Below are 22,646 nucleotides of genomic sequence, written 5' to 3'. Positions count from 1 at the left end.
CACTGAGTTTGGAAAGCCAAGGACTCCCCCCCCCCCGCCCCACCCAACCAGGGCCCCCAATGAGGGGAGGGCCCGAGGCAGGGGGTAATGAGTAACCAGACTGGAATGAATAGCCCTGCGATAAGAAGCCCAGGTGGGAGCCCTTATCTGCAGTTCCGGGAACAGCCCCTGGCCCAGGTGCCTGGAACTGTAATCCCACAGAGCAACTTGGCACTTATCCTGGCGACAAAAGGGGACCAGCAGGCAGGACCAGTGGCTTAGAGGTGTTTGGAGCTCATCCCCCACTGGGCAGCCTCACTTTCCTCGTCCATATCGAGGGGACGCTAGGAACATCAAGATAGTGGAAAACACCACAGTTGGAAAGACTATAAAGGTGGATTCTTTTGTTGGGGGATGAGGGCGGAGGATTAGGAAGAGCAGGTGGGTCGCAAGGGTCACTGATTCCACATGACGAGACAGCTCTCGGTCAGGAATCTGCTTGCAGGGGTGGTGTCTTGCATTCTGGTGAGGTGCTGCCCTCACTCTAGCTTGAAGGAGGAGACGATGAAGTTCTGCACACCCAGGTAGCTCAGGTGGCTGTGGCCCAGCCTGTTGGGAAAGGTCAACTGGTGCCCGTCTGGCAGCTTCACCTTGAATTCATTGTTCTCGAAGGTCACGATGAGCTGCGGTAGGAGGGAGGGTGTCAGGGAGGCAGGAGGCACCCTGGAAATGGGCCGGGGCCGGGGCCGTGCCCAGTGGCTCAAACAGTCCCAGCACGTGTCTAGGCCAGGGTGCCCCCACCAGCTGTGCTCCCCCCCTGAGATCTGTTTTCAGGCCCCTTTTCCCTTTGACCTCACCTTGACTTCTGACCCTGGGCTGAAGCACATGTGATTGTCCCGTTGCTCCGCCCCCCAGCTGTTGCCATCACGTGAGTTGCAGACAATGGTGGATTCACCAAAGCGTGGGTTAAAATGCAGGTTCAGTTTATCTGTCCCCTGGCCCAAATTAATCACAAAGCTGCCAGAGAAGAAGAAGTAAGAATAAGGGGCCAGTCCTGGGTATAAAAGCTTGGGTGGCGGTGTCTTGACCATAAAGTTGGTAGAATAACCAAAGGTGGTGTTAATTGAGGTTTGTGCCTTAAAACGAGGGAGGTAACAATTTGATCGGACCTGGCACTAGAGTATCACGTTCCATTTAGAACACAGACCAAGGCTCCTGACAAGGAGTTAACTAATCGTGACATTTCAGGAGGTGAAGGTGGCTATCCTTGGAAAAAACTGCTGTTCTTAACTATTTCTGAAGACCCATTAAGTTTGGCCAAAAATAGTTGTATGCCTGAGGTGGTGAGCTCCCTGTCATTAGAGGTATGCAATTAGGAGCTGTGTGATCTTTTAGAAAGATCACGACAGGGGCCTTGGTTAGACCTTCATGGTCCCTGAGAGTGGGACTTTCTGAGTCATGGAGTGTCTCCATTGGGAGGACTCAGGTCAGAGGTATCCCACATTTCTGCAACCTTGAGGGACCCAAGTAGGAGAAAGAGGTGATTTTTCTCTTGGCTCCTACCCGATGCTTCTGCCTGCCCCTCCCCAATCAAAACCTGATTGAGATCAGTTTCAAGAAATGCTGACCCTTGTCCTGCACACAGGACAGCCTAACGCTGACCTGTAACCCCTGAGGTGAGAAAGGTCTCAGATTCTGATGGAGAGGATGCGCACCAGACCACTTGGCGCCCCCTGGTGGGTTTTGTAGTCGCTAAGTCTGACTTTTGGGACACCATGAACTGTAGCCGGCTAGGCTCCCTGGTCAAGAATACTGGAGTGGGTTGCCATTTCCTTCTTTAGGGGATCTTCCTGACCCAGGGATTGAACCCTGGTCTCCTGCATCGCAGGTAGATTCTTTTTTTTTTTTTTTTTGCAGGTGGATTCTTTACCAACTGAGCTATCCCTGGTTTAATACATGTGAAAGGCCAGTCCCTGGTCCTTCAGCAGTATCAAGAGGGTAGTGTCCCCGGGGGGTTGGGGCCTTCAGTAGAGGCATCTGACTCACGGAGGACTGGGCAACGCTTCAGGGATTTCTCACTTGCTGCTTCCGTGTCTGTTGGGGCCAAGGAATTGAGCACATGGCGTCCGATGTGACTTCTGCAGGTCCCCAAACCTGGCCTCAGATGTGAAAGCATGCAAATGGGGCCAGCAAGGGTGAGGGAGGGGTGTGAGAGGAGCGAGAATGTACAAGAGGCCCCCTGGCCAGAGGTCACTCTCATTGTCCCAACATTTCACAAGGCTGCCTTGCCTGCCCCCACCTTCCCAGCCTATGCCAGGTCTGTGGCCGGCCCCCTCTCCCCGTCCTGCCCCACCTGCCCTCCCACTGGCTCACCCATTAGCACCGTCAGCGATCTTGCCCTTGATCTTCAGGCTTGACCCCATCTTCATGTCCATGTTCACAATCTCAAATTTCCCCTGTGCCAACAGAGAAACATCCCACACAAATCAATTACATGTGTGCCACACGTGTGCCCCACACTTTTCTGCTGGTAAAGCCCACTCGCCAGCATCCTCCCATCCCAACCTGGCCGCAGGTCCCCCTTTCCCTGTCCCCACATGAGGCCATGGAGCCAGGAAGCGAAAAAGTCAGAGAGCTCAGATCAAAGATTCCTGGAGCCTCCTCTTGCTGTTTTGCTTCACTCTCATCCACCCCAGCCTGAAGAATAGCTGGATCTGGAGACATAGGGCTCAGGGGAGGGAACCTCAGTTTGCCCATCTATAAAATGGGTAGAGTAACCCCTGCCAACCTCACTGTTCCCAAATGTGTTCAAGTGATGAGGCACAATGCCCTCAGCAAAATCCCATGAACAAGGGTACGTTTATTTCTTGCACAAACTTGGCAGTCATTTTACTGACAGAAAATGACTGTATCAGGACTTCCCTAGTGGTCCAGTGGCTAAGACTCCACATTACCAATGCAGGGGGCCCAGGTTCTATCCCTGGTCAGGGAACTAGTCCCACATGCTGCAACTAAGAGTTCGAAAGCCCCAGCTAAAAGATCCCATGTGCTGAAACTAAGATCCCATGTGCCGCCATTAAGACGCATTGTAGACAAATCTTTTTTTAATTTTTTTAAAAAAGAAAATGACTGTATGACAGGCAAGTCTAGGCCCATCCCAAACAGAGAATCTATAAACTTCCATCAGTCACATGTCTGAACATGTCCATCAAAGTCCCTCTCCAAACCCCATACTCCTCATCTGTAAAACAGGCTGATTTGATTTATTCATTCAAACCCAGTTGCCAAGCACCCTTGTGACAGATACTATCGGAGGCCCTGAGGTTAACAGCACCTTCTTCACCCTGGTTCGGAGGACGAGAACTCCCGTTTGTGAAGCCCCTCAAATAGGACTTGGCACAGACTAAAAGCAAATCGAGGGGCTGTGGTCATTAGGCTTACTTATCGCTACTATGGTATTCTTCTGCTTCCTATTTTCCCATAGGACCTGGGCAGCGCCTGTATTTCTATACTCTGGTTAGAAGGGAGGCTCTCGAAGCTGGGTTTTCAAACCTCATGATCCAACCCTGAGAAAATGTCTAGTTATCCATGATTGGAGGGTGTGAGGCTGGGCCAGACGGAATTTGGCAGCCACAAAAGACTTAGAACACTTACTGGGGAAATACATTTATGTTATAGGATTTCTCTTCCCTGATTTTTTTTTCTTTTTTTTTTCTGGAGGGAGCTCACTTGGGAAGCCTTGAAGCAACTTGTGGGACTGGAGTGCTTTGCTGAAAGTCAAGGGCAGTGTCTGTGGAGGGTAGATTAGGACTCCCTTGCTGGCAGCTGCCTCCTTTCCTCCAAGAGGGAAAACGGTCTTTGGGTTCCTACACGGGTGTCAGGTTGCCCAGTTCTCTTAGTGGTGGTGGTTTAGTCGCTAAGCCGTGTCTGACTCTTGTGACCCCATGGACTGTAGCCTGCCAGGCTCCTCTGTCCATGGGATTCTCCAGGCAGGAATACTGGAGTGGGTTGTCATTTCCTTCTCCAGGGGATCCTCCTGACCCAGGGATCAAACCCGGGTCTCTTGCATCTCCTGCATTACAGGTGGATTCTTTACTGACTGAGCCACCAGAGAAGCCCTCTCCTGGAGTCAGTACATTTTAAAAGGAGGCCTGGGAAAAAATAAAAAAATAAAAGGAGGCCTGGGGACATCCCTGGTCGTCCAGTGGTTAAGATTCTGTGCTTCCATGCAGTGGCACATTGTCCATCCCTGGTCAGGGAACTAAGATCCTGCCTGCCACAGGCCATGGCCAAAACTAAAATAAATAAAAGGAAGGCCTGAAAGAGGCCTTGCCAAGCCCAGGAGGGTGGAGCATCACGGCACATCAGACCCCACGATGCTTCAGAGCAGGGTTTTCCAGGTTCAGCGCCCTGATCCTTCCGACTGGATTGTTCTTTATTGTGGGGTTGTCCTGTGTGTGTAGGAGGTAGAGCCGCAGGCTGGGTCTCTAACCACCGGATGCCAGGAGCACCCTCCCCCCAAGTGGTGACAGCCAAAAATGTCTCCAGATGTCCTCTGCGTGTTAGTCACTCACTCCTGTCTGACTCTTTGCAATCCCATGGACTGTAGCCCACTTGGCTCCTCTGTCCATGGGGTTCTCCAGGCAAGAATACTGGAGTGGGCTGCCATTTCCTCTTCCAGGGGATCTCAACCGAGGGATCAAACCCAGGTCTACCTGCATGACAGGCAGCTTCTTTACCGTCTGACCCACCAGGGAACCCCAGATGTCCCCGGGGTAAGAGGAATTTCACTGCCTTTGAGAAAGTGGCACTCAGAGGCCTAACCCCTCAGATGGATGCTTGATGTAACATGTGGATCACCAGCCAAACTGGGTTAAAATCCTCCTTCAGCCTCTCCCAGAAGGACAGACAGCAGTCCCCTAGGAGAGGTTATTCCGTCCCTCCCAGAGGAGCGTGGGTGTCCTGCCAACAAGCAGCCCTTCATGGTGTGCGCCCTGCAGCACGCAGAATCCCCACCAGACGTCACAAGGAGTCTCCGGTCTCCTCCCTGGGATGGTCAGGGTGAGACTGGGATGCGGAGAAGCACCCTCGCCACCCCACCCCCCATAGCTCCTGGAGGCTGCCTGGCTCAAACAGAAGAATCTGAGCCCCTAGGGCTACTGCAGGGCAGGGGCGAGAGGAAGGCCAGGTTTGGGGGTCCATCTGGGCAAACACGGATGCCCGTGGGAGGGGGTGGGCCTAGTAATCTGTCCCCCCTCCGTAAAGTCTGGAGCACAAAGTCTGGGGAGGCAAAGCTGGGGTGGAGGCAGGTGTCAGTGGTCAGGTGACTAACGGAGCTAGTAGGAGCCAACTGTGCCCTTTTCTGGACCTCGGTTCCCCCATTTTTTCTTTCTTTCTTTTTTTTTTAATATTTTGGCCTCACCCCGTGGCATATAGGATCTTAGTTCCCTGACCAGGATTTGAACCTGTGCCCCCTGCATTGGTAGCGCAGAGTCTTAACCCCTGGTCTACCAGGGAGGGTCTCTGAAGAAGGAGGAAAGAAAGGGGAGGGGTGAGGAGAGCAGGGGAAGGAGAATGTGGGGAAAGTAGTTGGGCACAAAGGCCCTCCCTGAGAGGCAGGGGGGGGGAGGGCACCATGCCATCCACACACCTGGACCCTCTAGTCACATCCACGCCCACATCCCACCTGTGCTGACTCTCCCAGAAAAGTAGGCCCACCTGGAGCCTGTGAATGGGACCTATTTGGAAATAGGGCCAAATTGAGATGAGGTCATAGTGGTTCAGGGTGGACCCCAAACCCCATATGTCTGACATCCTTAGAAGAAGAGGAAATTTGGACCCAGAAACACAGAGACGCAGAGAAGCCGTGTGAAGAGAGAGGCAGGGGTTGGAGGGAGACAGCTGCAAGCCCAGGATTACCACAGATTGCCAGCAACGAATAGAAGCTGGAAAGGACGAGAAAGAACCCTCCCCTAGAGCCTTCAGAGAGAGCAAGTTCCCACCAACACCTGGATTTCAGACCTCAAGCCTCCAAAACTGAGAGAATAAATTTGTTACAGCAGCCCCAGGAAAGCAACACACCAGCCTCAGAAGATCCCGTCCGTGACCCAGTTCTCCAAATACAGGAGACTGAGGCTCAGAGAGGAGCAGCGATTTCTCCAAGACCACATAGCAGGCTACGGCAGAGCAGAGTTTGGAATCAGAGAATCGGGGAGAGACCTTGAAGAAGATCCACTTGACCCCCCTGCAATTTACAGATTTTGATCTGGGGAAAGTTAACCTTCCAGTCTCAACTTCATCTTTTAAAGCTCAGTAGGTGTCAGTAGTTATCATTGTTGCCGCGATTAATGTTATTGATAAGAGGGAATTCCCTGGCTGTCCAGAGGTTAGGACTCCTGTGCTTCCACTGCAGTGAGCCCAGGTTTGGTCCCTGGTTGGGGAAATAAGATCCCCAACTGAGAGAGATAGGCAAAAAATAGATAAATAAATTACTGATGAGAAACCCAGGCTGGAGGGGGAAAGAGACAGACTCAGAATGGTGGAAGGAACAGAGAACCTCGATGCTAAAGGACAGTGTTGTGATCTGTCCAACTTCCTCTCTACGCAGATAAGGAAATCGAGGCTGGAGGGGCAGCGATGCTTTTTCTCCAGCATCCACCCCACCCCCACTCAGGTAAAGATTCGGAGTGACAGAGGAGGAGGGCAGTGGGGAGCCGGTGTTCTCACCGACATGGTAGCAGCTCCGGACAGCAGCTCTGGGTAGCTCCTAGAGGTCTGGGCTCAGGGTCTCACCTTGCAGTCCAGCTTATATCCTAGAATATTACACATTAACTCCCCTCAGGCCATAAATGAGGACTTTGGTCCTTCCTGCCAGGATGTTTCTCTACCCGCATCTCCTGGTACCCAGAACAAACAGGCAGAAGGCTCATCACCCCAGCCCAGCCTGCCCAGCCCAGAGCATCCTCCTGGCCTCTCTCCAGCTCAGCCTCCCTCCTCCTTTCTGAGCCCTAGCGGATGTGACCCCAGAAGCAACGCTGGACTGGGCGCCAGGAGCTGGCACAAACCGTGTGAGCGTGGCAGGCCACCCAACAACCCTGAGCCCCACTTTCTCATCCTCAAACAGAGACTTGCTTTGTAAAAACCTCTATGCTTCTATGATGTCCAGATTCATTTTGAGAATCTTATGTTTTCTCTCCTCACCCCATGCTTTTTCTGATTGTACATGTAAGGTTCTGGGGGGGAGGTTAAAAATTTTTTTTTGTACATGTGAGTTTTAAAAGCAATCCGTGGTGGATTTAAAGAAAACATCTAGAAACATCTACAACCAACTAAGTAAAGAAGGAAGTGGGAGGGCTGGGGATGTGTGCAGTGGGTAACGGAATTTCAATGCTTTGCTCTTTACTTCTACTACTTATATAATTGACGTGCTTACCGTATGCAATGGGAGCTATTAAATGAAAAGAAAAACAGGGGCTTCCTTGGTGGCTCAGTGGTAAAGAATCCACCTGCCAAAGCAGGAGATGCAGGTTCGATCCCTGGTCTGGGAAGATCCCACAGGCTGCTGAGCAACTAAGCCCGTAGGCCACAACTGTTAAGCCTGTGCTCTAAACCCCAGGAACCTCAACTACTGAGGCTTCATGCCACAAATACTGAAGCCCACGCACCTAGAGCCTGTGTTCCACAGCAAGAGAAGCCACTACAATGAGAAGCCAGAGCACTGCAACTGGAGAACAGCCCCTGTTTGCTGCAACTGGAGAAAAGCCGGTGCAGCAAAGATCTAGCACAGTCAAAAAATTAAATAATTAATTAAAAAAGAAAGAAAAACAGGGCTTCCCTGGTGGCTCAGTGGTAAAGAATCTACCTGCCAGTGCAGGAGACACAGGTTCGATCCCTGAAATGGGAAGATCCCATACGTCCCAGAGCAGCTAAGCCCATGCACCACAACTATTGAGCCTGTGCTCTAGAGCCCATGTGCCACAACTGCTGAAGCCCTCGCACCCTAGAGCCGGTGCTCCACAACAAGAGAAGCCACGATGATGAGAAACCCACGCACTGCAACTTGAGAGTAGCCCCCGCTCGCCACAACTAGAGAAAAGCCTGTGCAGCAAAGAAGACCCAGCACAACAGCCCCCCCGCCAAATTAACGAATGAATTAAAAAGTTATGTTGCAAATACACCACCTAAAATGTCTGTTAAAAAAAAAAAAAGAAAAGAATCACTCATAATCCCAGCTCCAGGATAGAATCTGCTTACTTTATTGGCACATTTCCTTCCATGTGGTTTTCAATGGATTTATATCATGGACGCCCCTCTATCTTACTCAATTGTTGATTCTGCTTCATCTGGTAAACTCCAGAGCCCATAAATCTATATTTCAGAATGATATCTTAATGGCAGTGAAATAGTCTGCCTATCAATGACTTAATTTATTCAACTAATTTCCTTCTGCTGAACACTTACATTCATTCTAAGTGTCTGTTATTAAAAATGCTGCCGCATTCAATTATTTGCACATAAAGTTTGGCAGCATTGTGAGAACTTATTTAAGGCGGATTCCCAGAAGTAGAATTTTTCTGGAGCCTTGGTTTGGCGAGCTGAAGGATTTTCCATTAGAGCTGACGGTGGCCACTCTGGGTGGGGTGCTGGGGGACCAGCCTACTGAAGGCCTTTCTGTGCCAGGAGCGGACAGGTGGCTCACTGCCCAGCACTCACAGAAAACACCGCCTTCAGTTCCCTTCCCTCCCCCATCCCCACCCCAGAGGTGATTTCCTCATTTTACCCACAAGGAAGTTGATCCTTGATCCTTGCTTGATTTTTTTCCTGTGGCCATTATAAAACTCAAGCAAGATAAGGATTTTGCAAGTGCTTTATAAACTCTCTAATCTTCAGAAACTACACCTTACAGAGGTGACATTTTTATGACGATAGTAGTAATTCTAGCTCACTGTGGAAGGTTTTGGAAAGTGCACAAAGTAAAAAGAACTCAAAAGCTCACTTGGTTTAGAAGAACGTTTAAACACAGGTGATCATGACCACATTTATGAATTGTGCACTTTTCTGTGGGCTTCCCTGATAGCTCAGTTGGTAAAGAATCCTCTTGCAAAGTTGGAGACCCAGGTTCGATTCCTGGGTTGGGAAGATCCACTGGAGAAGGGATAATCAGCTACCCACTCCAGTATTCTTGGGCTTCCCTTGTAGCTCAGCTGGTAAAGAATCTGCCTGCAATGTGGGAGACCTGGATTCAATCCCTGGGTTGGGAAGATCCCCTGGAGAAGGGAAAGGCTACCCACTCCAGTATTCTGGCCTGGAGAATTTTTTCTGTGTGTATGTTTTACATCAATGAAAGATTTTAAAAATACTAATAAGAAGGAGAAAAAAAAAATCACAGACACTTGAATCTCCAACAGTGTTCTCTTAATAATGCCTAACTTCTGAAGGGTATTTTATACCCACCCCTCATCACAATAAACTCAATAAATTCTGAAAGTGATCTTTATTATGACCCCATTTTCCAGATAAGGACAAAGGTTCCCAGGCCTCACGCAACTGATATGTAGCAGAACTTGCCTTTTCTACTAATCCATTGCTCAGATGACTGCCAAGGCAGTAACTTAGCAAAAAGAATATTTGACTTCCAGGAGGCATATGATCTTAAAACCTTTGTGTAGTGGCAGCTTCTTTGATGGCCCCCAGTGATCCCTACTCCTGGTATTCATACTCGTGTATAATTGGCTCCCCTTGACTGTGGCTGGACCCAGTGACTCAATTCTAACTAATAGCATATAGAATTCTAGAACAGAACATTAGGAGATTAGGTTACAAAAAGCCTACTTACAAAAAGAAAGGTTACAAAAAGATTGTGCTCTCTCTCTCCCCATTAGCTCTGGGAGAAGCAAGCCACGTTATCAGCAGTTCTATGGAGAAGCCCATGTGCCAGGGAACTGATGTCTCCAGCCCACCAGTGATGAAGACCTGAGCCCTGCCAACACCCATGTGAGTGAACTTGGCAGTGGATCTTCTCCCACTTGATCCTTGGGATGGCTGGTGTTGCCAACACCTTGACTGAAGCCTTGTAAGAGACCCTGAGCCAAAAGGCACGCAGCTAAATCTTATCTGGTTTCCTGACCCCAGGAGCTATAAGAAATGTGTTTCTTACTTTAGGTCCCTAGGTTTTGGTTAATTTGTTACATCACAATAGATAGCTAATACACTTTGCTCCTTGGAAGGAAAGTTATGACCAACCTAGACAGCATATTAAAAAGCAGAGACATTACTTTGCCAACAAAGGTTCGTCTAGTCAAGGCTATGGTTTTTCCAGTAGTCATGTATGGATGTGAGAGTTGGACTATAAAGAAAGCTGACCGCCGAAGAATTGATGCTTTTGAACTGTGGTGTTGGAGAAGACTCTTGAGAGTCCCTTGGACTGCAAGGAGATCCAACCAGTCCATCCTAAAAGAAGTCAGTCCTGGGTGTTCATTGGAAGGACTGATGTTGAAGCTGAAACTCCAGTACTTTGGCCACCTGATGCAAAGAGCTGACTCATTTGAAAAGACCCTGATGCTGGGAAAGATTGAGGGCAAGAGGAGAAGGGGACAACAGAGGATGAGATGGTTGGATGGCATCACCAACTCGATGGACATGGGTTTGGGTGGACTCCAGGAGTTGGTGATGGACAGGGAGGCCTGGCATGCTGCGGTTCATGGGGTCGCAAAGAGTCGGACATGACTGAGCGACTGAACTGAACTGACACTTTGCCAAGCTATTGTTATCAGAAGTTTGGTGGCAGAAATAATATTCATGAAAGCCTCCTGACTAAAGGATCTGCAGTTTTCACATGTCCCTAGACCTTCTACTACCTGGTCTTTTCAAAGAACCAGCTCTCATTTTGTTTCCTTTATTATTTTCTGCTTTTATGCTAATTAACTTTTACTTTTTCTTTTATTGCTCTTTTTCTAACTTCCAGAGTTAAATGTTTAGTTCATTAACTTTTCATCTTTTCTTCTTATTAACAGGGGCTTCTGAGGTGGCACAGTGATAAAGAAGCCACCTGCCAATGCAGGAGACACAAGAGACATGGGTTCGATCCCTGTATCAGAAGACCCCCTGGAGTAGGAAAGGGCAACCCACTCCAGTATCCTTGCCTGGAAAATTCAAAGGACAGAGGAGACTGGTAGGCTACAGTCCCTGGAGTTGCAAAGAATGTTACATGACTGAGCACACACACTTCTTTTTAATAAATATATTTAAGGCCATAAATTTTCCTCTACCTACTACTTTGACCAATTCTCATAGGTTTTTAGGAGTTCTGCTCAATACTCCAAATGTTGCCCTTAAATCAAGCCAGATGATCAGAAAATTGTTCTCAGCACTTAGTACATCCTGAACAACAAGTATTTATTGACTGACTGAATAGGAAAAAATCATCATTACCATTAGGGAAGAATTGGAAAGTGAAACATCAATACTATGGGATTGGCTAAGTTTATGGTGCTACAAAAATATAAACAAACTATTAGTCATCAAAAATCACATTTTTGGGGAAAATCACATTTTGGGGAAACCCTTGATGGCTGTGGCTCCTTGCTCATGGTACAATGTCTAGTGAATAAAGCAGCTACGGAAGCGAGTTCTCAGGACTTTGTGATGGGCCCTTACAGGTCTGCCTTCACTGAACTGTCCAGCAGGCCACCAGGCTGCACTGAGGGGCTGCGGTGAGGGGGAACCGCCGCAAAGTTGCTGGTGTGTGAGCCTCTGAGGTCCCGAGGAGGACATGGCCTCGCCGGCCACACAGGGTCTCCCTCAAGGAACACAAGCACAAAAGACTTGATTCAAATGCACGGGAGTGAGGGCCTCCATAGAAAAAAGTACAAAATAAAGCCAGGCCTTAAATGAGGCCAAGTCTAGTAGAGAGACAAGCAAGGGCACAGGAAATGACTGGAAATAATTAATGACACCCCAGTGGAAAGCTTCAGAAAGTCCCAGATTCCTGGGGCCAGAGAAGGTTCTCGAACGTCGTTTTGAAGCCAGTATAGCACTAGAATCTGAGTTCTAACCTGAGTTCAGCCTCCTCCTCTGTAAAATAAGAGCAATAATGTGGTGAGAATTGGGGAGATAAAGTCTGGCACTTTGTTAATAGTTAACAGAAAATATTTGTTATTTTTATCAGGAGCCCGGTGCCCCACCTGTGTCAGCTGGAAAGGAGGCCGCTCACCCCCATCTAGCGGCCGAGTCTGAGCCCCAGGCTTGTGAGAAAGTTCTCCTTGCGAATTCCCAGGGCCCCATCATGACTTTTGTGAGCCTGGGGTACTTCTGCCCTCAGGGGCCCCTTCGTCCATCAGGAAACATAGATGATGTATGTGCTACTGTGCTCAGTAGTGTCCAACTCCTTGCAACGCTTTGTACTGTAGCCTTCCAGGTTTCTTTGTCCATGGGATTTCCCAAGCAAGAATACTGAAGTGGGTTGCCATTTCCTTCTTCAGGGAATATTCCCAACTCAGGGATCGAACCCAAGTCTCCTATGTCTGCCTACATTGCAGGTAGACACTTTACCGGCTGAGCCATCGGGGAAGCCCATATATTATATATGGTGGTGGTCTAGTCGCTAAGTCATGTTCAACTCTTTGCGATCCCGGACTGTAGCCTGCCAGACTCCTCTGTCCATGGGATTTTCCAGACAAGAATACTGGAGTGTGTTGCCATTTCCTTCTCCAGAGGATCTTCCCCACCCAGGGGTTGAACCTGGGTCTTCTGCATTGCTGGCAGATTCTTTCCCAACTGAGATACCAAGGAAGCCCCATATTATATATACACAGACATAAATACTACACATAGATATAATTCTAATTCATGTTTCAATATATAATATTGATCCATGTATTCAATGCAGCCATGAAATAGAATTATATCTATGTGCAGTATTTATATTATATATGCACAGACGTAAATACTACACATAGATATAATTTCATGGCTGCATTGAATACACGGATCAATGTTATACACTGAAATATTTTCGTCTACCTAAAAATTCACTTTTTTCTTCTGATTTTACATGATAGTAAAACATTTTGGAGGCCCCCTAGAGTGTCTGGGCCTGAGCCTCTGTATCTACTGGGCCTAAGGGAGAGTTTGGCTGGTGGCTTCTTGTAAGTATCACCCATCGGCCTCCTGCTGTTGGGGGACTTTGGTCCTGAGGTCTGTGGTATCTCTGCTCATCTCCTCTCCTGTCCTTCTCCTCCCAGAGAACAAACAAATCATCTCGTCACTGATATCTGTCTGCAGCCCCATCCTTGCTTGGTTCCCCCCCAGCATCCTCTTTCCCAGATAGGGAGAGGTGCACAAAGTGTGGACGTATGGAAAGCACCGAGTTTGGGGCGTCGAGTGGGACAATGACACATCCTAGCTCTGTTGCCTACAAGCTGAGGAGCCACGTCAAGTCACTTCAAGCCTCAATTTCTTCATCTGTGAAAGGGAGCTAATAACAATCTTCTTCACAAGCTGATTATAAGTTTTTTTGCTTGTTTGTTTGTTTGTTTTGGCTGAACCACACAGCATGGGGGATCTTAGTTCCCTGACCAGGGATCAAACCCATGCCTTCTGCAGTGGAAGCGTGGGGCAATTCCCAATTGTGAGAATTTTAAAAGATCTTTTTAAATTAAAGAAGTGAACCTATATAGCATGTGGGGTGCATATTAGATGCTAAAAAATTAAATAAACAAATGCCTTCCTTCCTTGCTTTGAGGGAAGATCCTAAATGGGCAGAGGTTTCCTGAGACGATGAAGCCAAGTATCCAGGGCAGTGGAGAGAGCAGAAGTGAAGGGAAGTTGTTCAGTCGTGTCCGAGGAGCAGCATCCAACATCATGGACCCGGGCTGGTGAGCACATCCCTTTCTGTGCCCTGGAGGACAGGGCTCCTTAGGAAGGCAGTATCCATTCTCCCAGAGCCCTGGGAGCCTGAGACCAGAGCCTGGTGAGTGAGGAAGATGCTGAGATAGGCAGATGAACCATCTCAAGGAACCAAATGATCACATCAGCAAGTTAGGGGCTCCTGAACATATCTGGAAACCCATGATTGGTGATTTCCTGTCTCTGTCCAGAGAAAAACCCCTCTTATTCCCACAGTTTGTTTTTTTTTTTCCAGGTGGCTTAGTCTCAGGCACAGGGAGGTCTGTCTATAGCTGTGTGACACTGGGTGAGTCACGTAACCTCTCTGGGCTTCAGCTGGTCCATTGGCAAAATGGGTGTAACTGTCACAGCTTCTAAGGTAGATGTGAGCTTTAAGGGAGAATATGTGGAGTGTTAAGCACAGTGCTGACCCCTGTTCATTGCTGAATAAATAAATGTTTGCTGTTATGAAATATTAATATCAGGCCTACTTGGCTGTTCCGCCATGCTTCTCCATCTCTGACCAGCTGACACCTGTTCTTTAAGGGACATCCACAGAGCTCTTACGTTGTCTGGTCCAGGCCTCTTCCTTGTCTAACCTGATTGCCAGGTTCCGTGGCCTCACCCTGAGCCCCAGCTGCTGGCTACACCTGGCAGCACTCTCAGTGGGCATCATTCCAGGGCTGCCTAGATCCGCTGGAGCTCTTGGGTCATCCTCACCTCACCTGGAATTAGGGAGGGTCCTTGAGGGAGGAAGGGATGGGTCACTGTCCCTGTTCTCTGCTCCTGCCCCCACAATCCTTTCACCACTCGCTGCAGTCTTGGTGAAATGGAAATGACAACACCCCACTGTCCTGCTCAAAACCCTCCAGTGACTTCTCACACTTGGAACAAATACAAAATCCCCCGTGGGCTGACCAAGTCCCCCTGATCTGGTCCCATCCACCTTGCAGCCTCATCTCATCCCAGCTGCTCCCTGGCCAGGCTGACCCGTGACTTCACCAAGCTCATTCCAGCCTCAACCCTATGTCCTTGCTCTTCCCTCCACCTAGAACTCTTCCTCAGCTCTTGGCTGGACCTTTTCAGGTTGGTCTTAATTCAAAAGGTGGAGAGAAAGATGGCTGGCTGGCTGGCTGAGTGAACGGAAGGATGGCAAAGTGAGTAGGTGGTTGGCCGGGTGGGGAAGGGATGGATGGATGGATGGATGTGTGGTTGTATGGTGGATCAACAGCTGGAACCAATCATCACAGAGCTCAGAATGGGGTACTTTCAGGGGATCCAATCCAGAGATGCATTGCCTCTTCACTTCCTCTTCCCTCTGCCCCTCCCAGGATGTTACCCCAGCCCTTTGGACTGGTGAGGCTCAGGGGCACACCCACCTACGCACATGTGGTACTGGGTGTATTTACATAAGAGACCATGATATCCTATAATGATGATATAAGAGACCATGATAACATAAGAGACCATGATGTCCTACCTCTTATAAGTGGCAGGAAGAACATTTTTCCATAGAGAACATCTCTCTAGAAATGAAATAATACAGCAAGCTGTGTCTGCTACTTGGATGGTCCTCAAGTACTCTTCCTGGGGGAAAGGAGACCCCAGACCTGAGCCTGGTTGGTCCTCCCGGGTCCAGGACACCCCAATCTTCCTGTGGACAGTGGGGTCTCAGATGCCTTAATGGCCTGGTCACAGCTGATAAGGCAGATGCCTGGGGTACAGAATCAACACCTGTATTACAACCCCCAACTGATAATTCCCACCGGCTCCCAGCTCCTGATCAGCATGTTAATTCTATCCCAATAAAACTATTTTAAAATCAAAGATTCCATAAGGTCCTAGAGTCTATAATGACAACTTATTTTCACTTATTTTCCTTTTAAGACTCCACTTGGAGTCTGGGTTCCAACCACAGGGCACAGCCACGGTGTTTCCTTTTTTATTTATTTTTTAATTTTAATTGGAGGATAATTACTTTGCAATATTGTGATGGTTTTGGACACGTTATTTTCTGAAGATTGTAGAAGAGGAAACCTCTCCCCAAGAGAGAGAAAGCATTTGCCTCCTCCTGCTGGCCACTAGGAGAACAGTCTAAATTAGGAAGAAAACTAGCTTGTCAACTGCGATAAACATGTATCTCAGAAAAGAAAGAAAAGAAAAATTGACACGTATGTGATTTAAAAAGCACTTCATAAAGCTTAGAAGGGTTTTACTGGGAAAAGCAAGTTCCTCATCCACTCTAGTCTCCACAGCCACTCAGAGGCAAATACCCTTCTCCTGCTTCCTTCCAGAGATAACCTACACACCACACAGGTAAAAGTGTGCTCTACTCACCGTCTTGTATCTTGGTTTTATTCTCTTAATGTATCTGGGAGATTGTTCCACATCAGTAAGACGTTTTTGTCTTTCCAAAGGCTGTGTCTGACTAGTGAGAGATGCAACTAATGGGAAACTGAGCTGGACATAACATTTAGTTTGAGCTTACTGGGTTACAATTATAAGGTTCACAGACAACTTCTAGAATATTTAGATGATTGCTAGCATCCTAGTGTAGGGAATGGTTCCCAGAAACACTCCAATTACCCATACCCACTCACCATGCCGATTTACCTGGTGCCCTGACCTAAAGGTGGAGAGACACAGGTCAATCACTATGTCACCATGACGTAGGTCCTAGGCACCCGGCCTGGGAAGATGTGGGCAGTGGAGGAGGACCAAGATCTGCATTGTACAGAGCCAGCAGCTCGTCTATGGAAAACTCTTCCAATCCTCAGATGTGTAAAATTACACATGGAAGATTTAATTCCCACTGATCTAGTTATAGCAGATGTCCATGCCACTGGGGACACAATTAATGACACAGCATACTTAATTATAAATGTGCCATATGCTATTTTCTTTTTTTGGAAGGTGTTGGGGATCATATGCAATAGAACTGATCAGGACACTTCTGTTGTAGGACGCCAACTCCTAACAGTACTGAAATAGCAAGAACATCTGTGTATAACTTTGAATGTTTCATATATCACGACACATGGAGTTCTATCTCACATGCAACACATTTTATTCTGACAAAATCTGCCATTCTTGGTGAAACAACATAGAAAATTTGTCTTTCTCAGATCTGACAAAATTAAACATTTTGGGTTTACATGACGTCACCAATAACAGATTGTGAAGCTGAGAAAAACTTTTCTAAAATAACAAAATAAAAAAGATTTTTGATCAAACCTGCTACAAGGCTGACTTTGCTTTCTCCTTACAGAAAAGAATAGAAGAAACTCACTGCTGTATGAAAATCATGAAGCCTAAAATTACCTAAAAAATTACAAATAAAGGTATTAAAGTGACATGTCAGGTAGTTAAGTAAAAATTTCTTATTGTCCTGACTTTATGATTATGGTATTTGTCAGATTTTGAAGTTTGTAATTTATGGGAATTAATTTTCTAACACTAAATAAATACCCGATTTTGCCTACAAAATTGTATACATATATTTTTAAGAAGTCCCCAAATTTTACAAACTGCAGCCTCCACGAAACTTGAGTTCACCTGGTCCTGGTGTAAAGCATTTCTTACATTGTACCTCTGTCCCCTCTCCCCAAATAAAAAAGGTTGAAAAGCTCTGGACTTTATGTGTTATCACGAAGCTTTCTTCCAGCTCTGAAATTTTCTAAATCAGTGGGAAGTGTATCCAGTTCCCTTCCCCCAGCAGCTGCAACTCTGACAGAAAGACAAGGAAGTCCTTTCTTGGAGTTTATCCAAATCTTTCCTGCCGTAGTTGGAGTCCTTGTCCCCTGAGGCAGGGAGTCAAAATGCTAGTGTGCAAAGCTCCAAGGGAGAGTAGGGAAGACCAAAAGTCTGAAGCTATAAGCTTTGGGGGAAAGGGAAGAGAGAGGTGTAGGACCAAAATTCTAAATCTAGGGAACAGAATTGAGGGACTCTCCCAATAGGACAATAGTGGTCACCACTTGGAACTTCCTTCAGCATTTATTGAGTGCACGTACATGCTATGCAGTCTTCCCCGGTGGCAAAAGTGGTAAAGAACCCGCCTGCCAATGCAGGAGACACACGAGACGCGGATTCAATCCCTGGGTCTGGAAGATCCCCTGGAGGAGGAAATGGCAACCCACTCCAGTATTCTTGCCTGGAGAACTCTGACAGAGGAGCCAGGCGGTTTACCATCCATGGGGTGGCAGAGTCAGACAGGACTGAGCGACTAACACACATTAGTTTACTAGAATGTAAGTGCCACAAGGGCGGTGCCTTGCCCCTCTTATTCGCCCCTGTATTCCCTGACGCAGGACTTGGCACAACAAGGTGGGAGCTCAATAATTGCTTCCATGTGTAACCTCTACCTCAAAGTTGCGCTCCAAGCCGCGTCTCAGAACTCAAGAATGAATGGTACGCATCTGTCCATCAACCAATTAAGGCAGGGCAATATTTGCATATTGCCTCCCTATTGGTGAAATCCACGGTCCCTAGATTCCTTCCAGCCGGTGGAGGGAGGGTCATAATATCCGCCTCTGTGGCCACAGTTCAGTTGCGACCCCAGGGACTGCAGCACGCCAGGCTTCCCTATTCATCGCCAACTCTCGGAGTTTACTCAAACTCATGTCCTTTGAGTCGGTGATGCCATCCAGCCATCTCATCTTCTGTCGTCCCCTTCTCCTCCTGCCTTCAATCTTTCCCAGCATCAGGGTCTTTTCCAATGAGTCAGTTCTTCGCATCAGGTGGCCAAAGTATTGGAGTTTCAGCTTCAACATCAGTCCTTCCAATGAACACCCAGGACTGATTTCCTTTAGGATGGACTGGTTGGATCTCCTTGCAGTCCAAGGGACTCTCAAGAGTCTTCTCCAACACCACAGTTCAAAGGCATAATTCTTCAGCGCTCAGCTTTCTTTATAGTCCAACTCTCATCCATACATGACTATTGGAAAAACCATAGCTTTGACTAGATGGACCTTTGTTGGCAAAGTAATGTCTCTGCTTTTTAATATGCTGTCTAGGTTGGTCATAACTTCTTCCAAGGAGCAAGCGTCTTTTAATTTCATGGCTGCAGTCACCATCTGCAGTGATTTTGGAGCCCCCCAAAATAAAGTCTGCCATTGTTTCCACTGTTTCCCCATCTATTTGCCATGAAGTGATGGGACCAGATGCCATGATCTTAGTTTTCTGAATGTTGAGCTTTAAGCCAACTTTTTCACTCTCCTTTTTCACTTTCATCAAGAGGCTCTTTAGTTCTTCACTTTCTGCCATAAGGGTGGAGTTATCTGCATATCTGAGGTTATTGATATTCCTCCCAGCAATCTTGATTTCAGTTTGTGCTTCATCCAGCCTAGCATTTTCATGATGTACCCTGCATATAAGTTAAATAAGCAGGGTGACAATATATAGCCTTGACTTATCCCTTTTCTTATTTGGAACCAGTCTGTTGTTCCATGTCCAGTTCTAACTGTTGCTTCCTGACCTGCATACAGATTTCTCAGGAGGCAGGTCAGGTGGTCTGGTATTCCCATCTCTTTCAGAATTTTTCACAGTTTGTTGTGGTCCACACAGTCAAAGGCTTTGGCGTAGTCAATAAAGCAGAAGTAGATGTTTTTCTGGAGCTCTCTTGCTTTTTCAATGATCCAGCAGATGTTGGCAATTTGATCTCTGGTTCCTCTGTCTTTTCTAAATCCAGCTTGGTCATCTGGAAGTTCACGGTTCTTCTGTTGAAGCCTGTTGAAGCCTGGCTTGGATAATTTTGAGCATTACTTTACTAGCGTGTGAGATGAGTGCCATTGTGCAGTAGTTTGAATATTCTTGCCATTGCCTTTCTTTGGGATTGGAATGAAAACTGACCTTTTCCAGTCCTGTGGCCACTGCTGAGTTTTCCAAATTTGCTGGCATATTGAGTGCAGCATTTTCACAGCATCATCTTTTAGGATTTGAAATAGCTCAACTGGAATTCCATCTCCTCCACTAGCTTTGTTCGTAGTGATGCTTCCTAAGGCCCACTTGACTTCACATTCCAGGATGTCTGGCTCTAGGCTGATGATCACACCATTGTGATTATCTGGGTCGTGAAGATCTTTTTTGTATAGTTCTTCTGTGTGTTCTTGCCACATCTTCTTAATATCTCCTGCTTCTGTTAGGTCTATACCATTTCTGTCCTTTATGGAGCCTATCTTTGCATGAAATGTTCCCTTAGTATCTCTGATTTTCTTGAAGAGATCTCTAGACTTTCCCATTCTGTTGTTTCCCTCTATTTCTTTGCATTGATCACTGAGGAAAGCTTTCTTATCTCTCCTTGCTATTCTTTGGAACTCTGCATTCAAATGGAAATATCTTTCCTTTTTTCTTTGCCTTTCACTTCTCTTCTATTTACAGCTATTTGTAAGCTGAAGGAGTCTTTTGGGCCTAGAAAAGAGAAAAACAGTCTCAAAGGCCCCTTGCTGAATCATCTAATTTCAGAGAAAACAAAGTATAACTTTAGTTCCATCCTGATGCTCCAGGCCAGTTGCATCTATCTGGGACTTATCACCCCCTGTCCGGAAACCTACCACCCCCTACACCCGCCCAGAAGACTTATCACCCCCTGCCCAACTACAAGTGTCATCTCAACAAAAGAATACTCAAAATATCCTGCCTGATTGACGTTTCCCTTATCGCTTCCACAAACCTCCCTATAAGTATGAAACCTCCCTGATCCCTTTCGGCGCTCAGCCTGGTCTTTAGGCCGACTGTCGCCCCTCCTTGCCTGAATAAAGGTAACCTACTTCTGTTGAGGTCGTCTTTCCTTTTCTGCCTCGCTGGAACTGTACCTTACATAATCCCTCCTCAGACAACCGTTTTGCTTTTTTGCATTTTTTTTCCTTGGGTATGATCTTGATCCTTGCCTCCTGTACAATGTCTCAAACCTCCGTCCATAGTTCTTCAGGGACTCTGTCTATCAGATCTAATCCCTTGAATCTATTTATCACTCCCACTGTATAATTGTAAGGGATTTGATTTAGATCATACCTGAATGGTCTAGTCGTTTTCCCTACTTTTTTCGATTTAAGTCTGAATTTGGCAATAAGGAGTTCATGGTCTGTACCACAGTCAGCTCCCAGTCTTGTTTTTGCTGACCGTATAGAACTTCTTCATCTTTGGCTGCAAAGAATATAATCAATCTGATTTAGGTATTGACCATCTGGTGATGTCTATGTGTAGAGTCTTCTTTTGTGTTGTTGGAAGAGGGTGTTTACTCTGACCAGTGCGTTCTCTTGGCAAAACTCTATTAGCCTTTGCCGTGCTTCATTCTGTACTCCAAGGTCAAATTTGCCTATTATTCCAGGTATTTCTTGACTTCCTACTTTTGCATTCCAGTCTCCTATAATGAAAAGGACATCTTTTCATTAGTTCTAGTTCTAGTTCTAGAAGGTCTTGTAGGTCTTCATAGAACCATTCAACTTCAGCTTCTTCAGCATAGACTGGTTGGGGCATAGACTTGTATTACTGTGATATTGAATGGTTTGCCTTGGAAATGAACAGAGATCATTCTGTTGTTTTTGAGATTGCGTCCAAGTACTGCATTTCGGACTCTTTTGTTGACTATGATGGCTACTCCATTTCTTCTAAGGGATTCTTGCCCACAGTAGTAAATATAATGGTCATCTGAGTTAAATTCACCCATTCCACACCCTCCTGTAAAAACCAGTTCTTCCTATCCACTAGTAAAGGATATGGCTTAGAGGGATGGGAGCCGGGACGGGGTTGCTCAGACCTCCCAGTTCCCAGTCCCTTATTCTCCAATCTTGTTGGCACACAACTCAGTCACACAGCAAGTGTGACCCTACCTGGTATATCTGAGCTCCGCTGGGAGAGGCTGATGTTACCAAGAGCTGGGGCAGGGCGCCGTAGGGGACCAGAGTCTCACTAAGTTGCAGCTGATTGTCCACACTGCAAAGTCAGACCATCGGGCTGGGCCTGTGTTACCCTAGATGGGCACACCTTGGATCTAAGGTCCTTGAGGAACCAAAGCAGGCAAATGGAGTTCAGGGAACAGGGGGTGAACTGAGCATATGATAAGGCTAACTTTGGACTGCAAATTCCTGGGCCATACACCCAGAGTCCTACTTACACTGCCCAGGAGCCTGAATTCTACATTAGCTCCTCAGGGGATTTTGACACAGGTAGTTACTTCAGAGCAAACCACAGTTGGGTTAGTTGATTATAGCTGCTTCATGGACAACTCAGGTTTTCTTGCCCATCCCCTCCTAGGGGTTCCCCAAGTCACTTAGAAGAACACATTTGCAAAGGGTGAAGATGAGAACAGCTGCCAAAGGCCCAATTCCTGCATTTCCTGTGTCCTGTGTTGGTCCTCCTTCCTTTCACCATCCTCGCCATCCTCACCTTCCACACCTTCTATGCTGACCCCCAGTCTGGGCCCAGGCCTTACCTTCACAGTCACTTCCTACCTCCCTTGCCAATCCTTGCTCTCCAGGACTTAGTGAGGCAAGCCTAGAGCCTTCATTAAAAGTAGGATCTGGCTCCCCTCACACACACACACACACACACACACACACACACACACACACACACACACAACACACACACTCCCTGGGCAATGTAGAGCACATTCCTTCATCCTTCCATCCATAAACCTTATGAATAATAGTTTCAACTCATTCACCTATTCAATGTGTGTTGACTGAACACCTATGTGTCAGCTACTCTTTCAAGCCTTGAGGATACATGGGTGAACCACATAGCTGAGATTCCTCATTCTCACAGAGCTTACATTCCAGTGGGGG

At 47.2% G+C, this 22,646-nt stretch overlaps 1 protein-coding gene across 2 annotated transcripts; it reads right to left on the bottom strand.

The window, feature by feature from the left end:
- Positions 1–356: 356 nt before the first annotated feature.
- Positions 357–6,882, bottom strand: LGALS2 (galectin 2). Of its 2 annotated transcripts, none has more exons than XM_043881435.1 (4): positions 6,706–6,882; positions 2,353–2,435; positions 837–996; positions 357–662 (listed from the first exon to the last, which is right to left on the bottom strand). In XM_043881435.1, the coding sequence occupies exons 1-4, from the start codon at positions 6,709–6,711 to the stop codon at positions 519–521; spliced, it is 393 nt and encodes a 130-aa protein (XP_043737370.1). In that variant the 5' UTR covers positions 6,712–6,882; the 3' UTR covers positions 357–518. The 2 variants fall into 2 exon arrangements, with proteins under 2 accessions (XP_043737370.1, XP_043737369.1); XM_043881434.1 differs by having other exon boundaries at positions 6,772–6,841.
- Between the last annotated feature and the right edge of the window lie 15,764 nt (positions 6,883–22,646).

The sequence above is a fragment of the Cervus elaphus genome, chromosome 22 (assembly GCF_910594005.1).
Source record: "Cervus elaphus chromosome 22, mCerEla1.1, whole genome shotgun sequence".
Taxonomy (NCBI): domain Eukaryota; kingdom Metazoa; phylum Chordata; class Mammalia; order Artiodactyla; family Cervidae; genus Cervus; species Cervus elaphus.
This window is presented reverse-complemented; position numbering and strand designations above follow the sequence as displayed.

What these genes read in the sequence shown, in the direction of transcription:
- LGALS2 (XM_043881434.1), bottom strand. Translation starts at nt 6,807, where the DNA reads ATGTGTAATATTCTAGGATATAAGCTGGACTGCAAG. An exon ending in ATCGCTGACGGTGCTAATGG is followed by an intron (nt 997 to 2,352) that starts GTGAGCCAGTGG and finishes CTTCTCTGGCAG; the next exon opens with CTTTGTGATTAATTTGGGCC. An exon ending in GCCCAGGGTCAGAAGTCAAG is followed by an intron (nt 663 to 836) that starts GTGAGGTCAAAG and finishes CTCCTACCGCAG; the next exon opens with CTCATCGTGACCTTCGAGAA.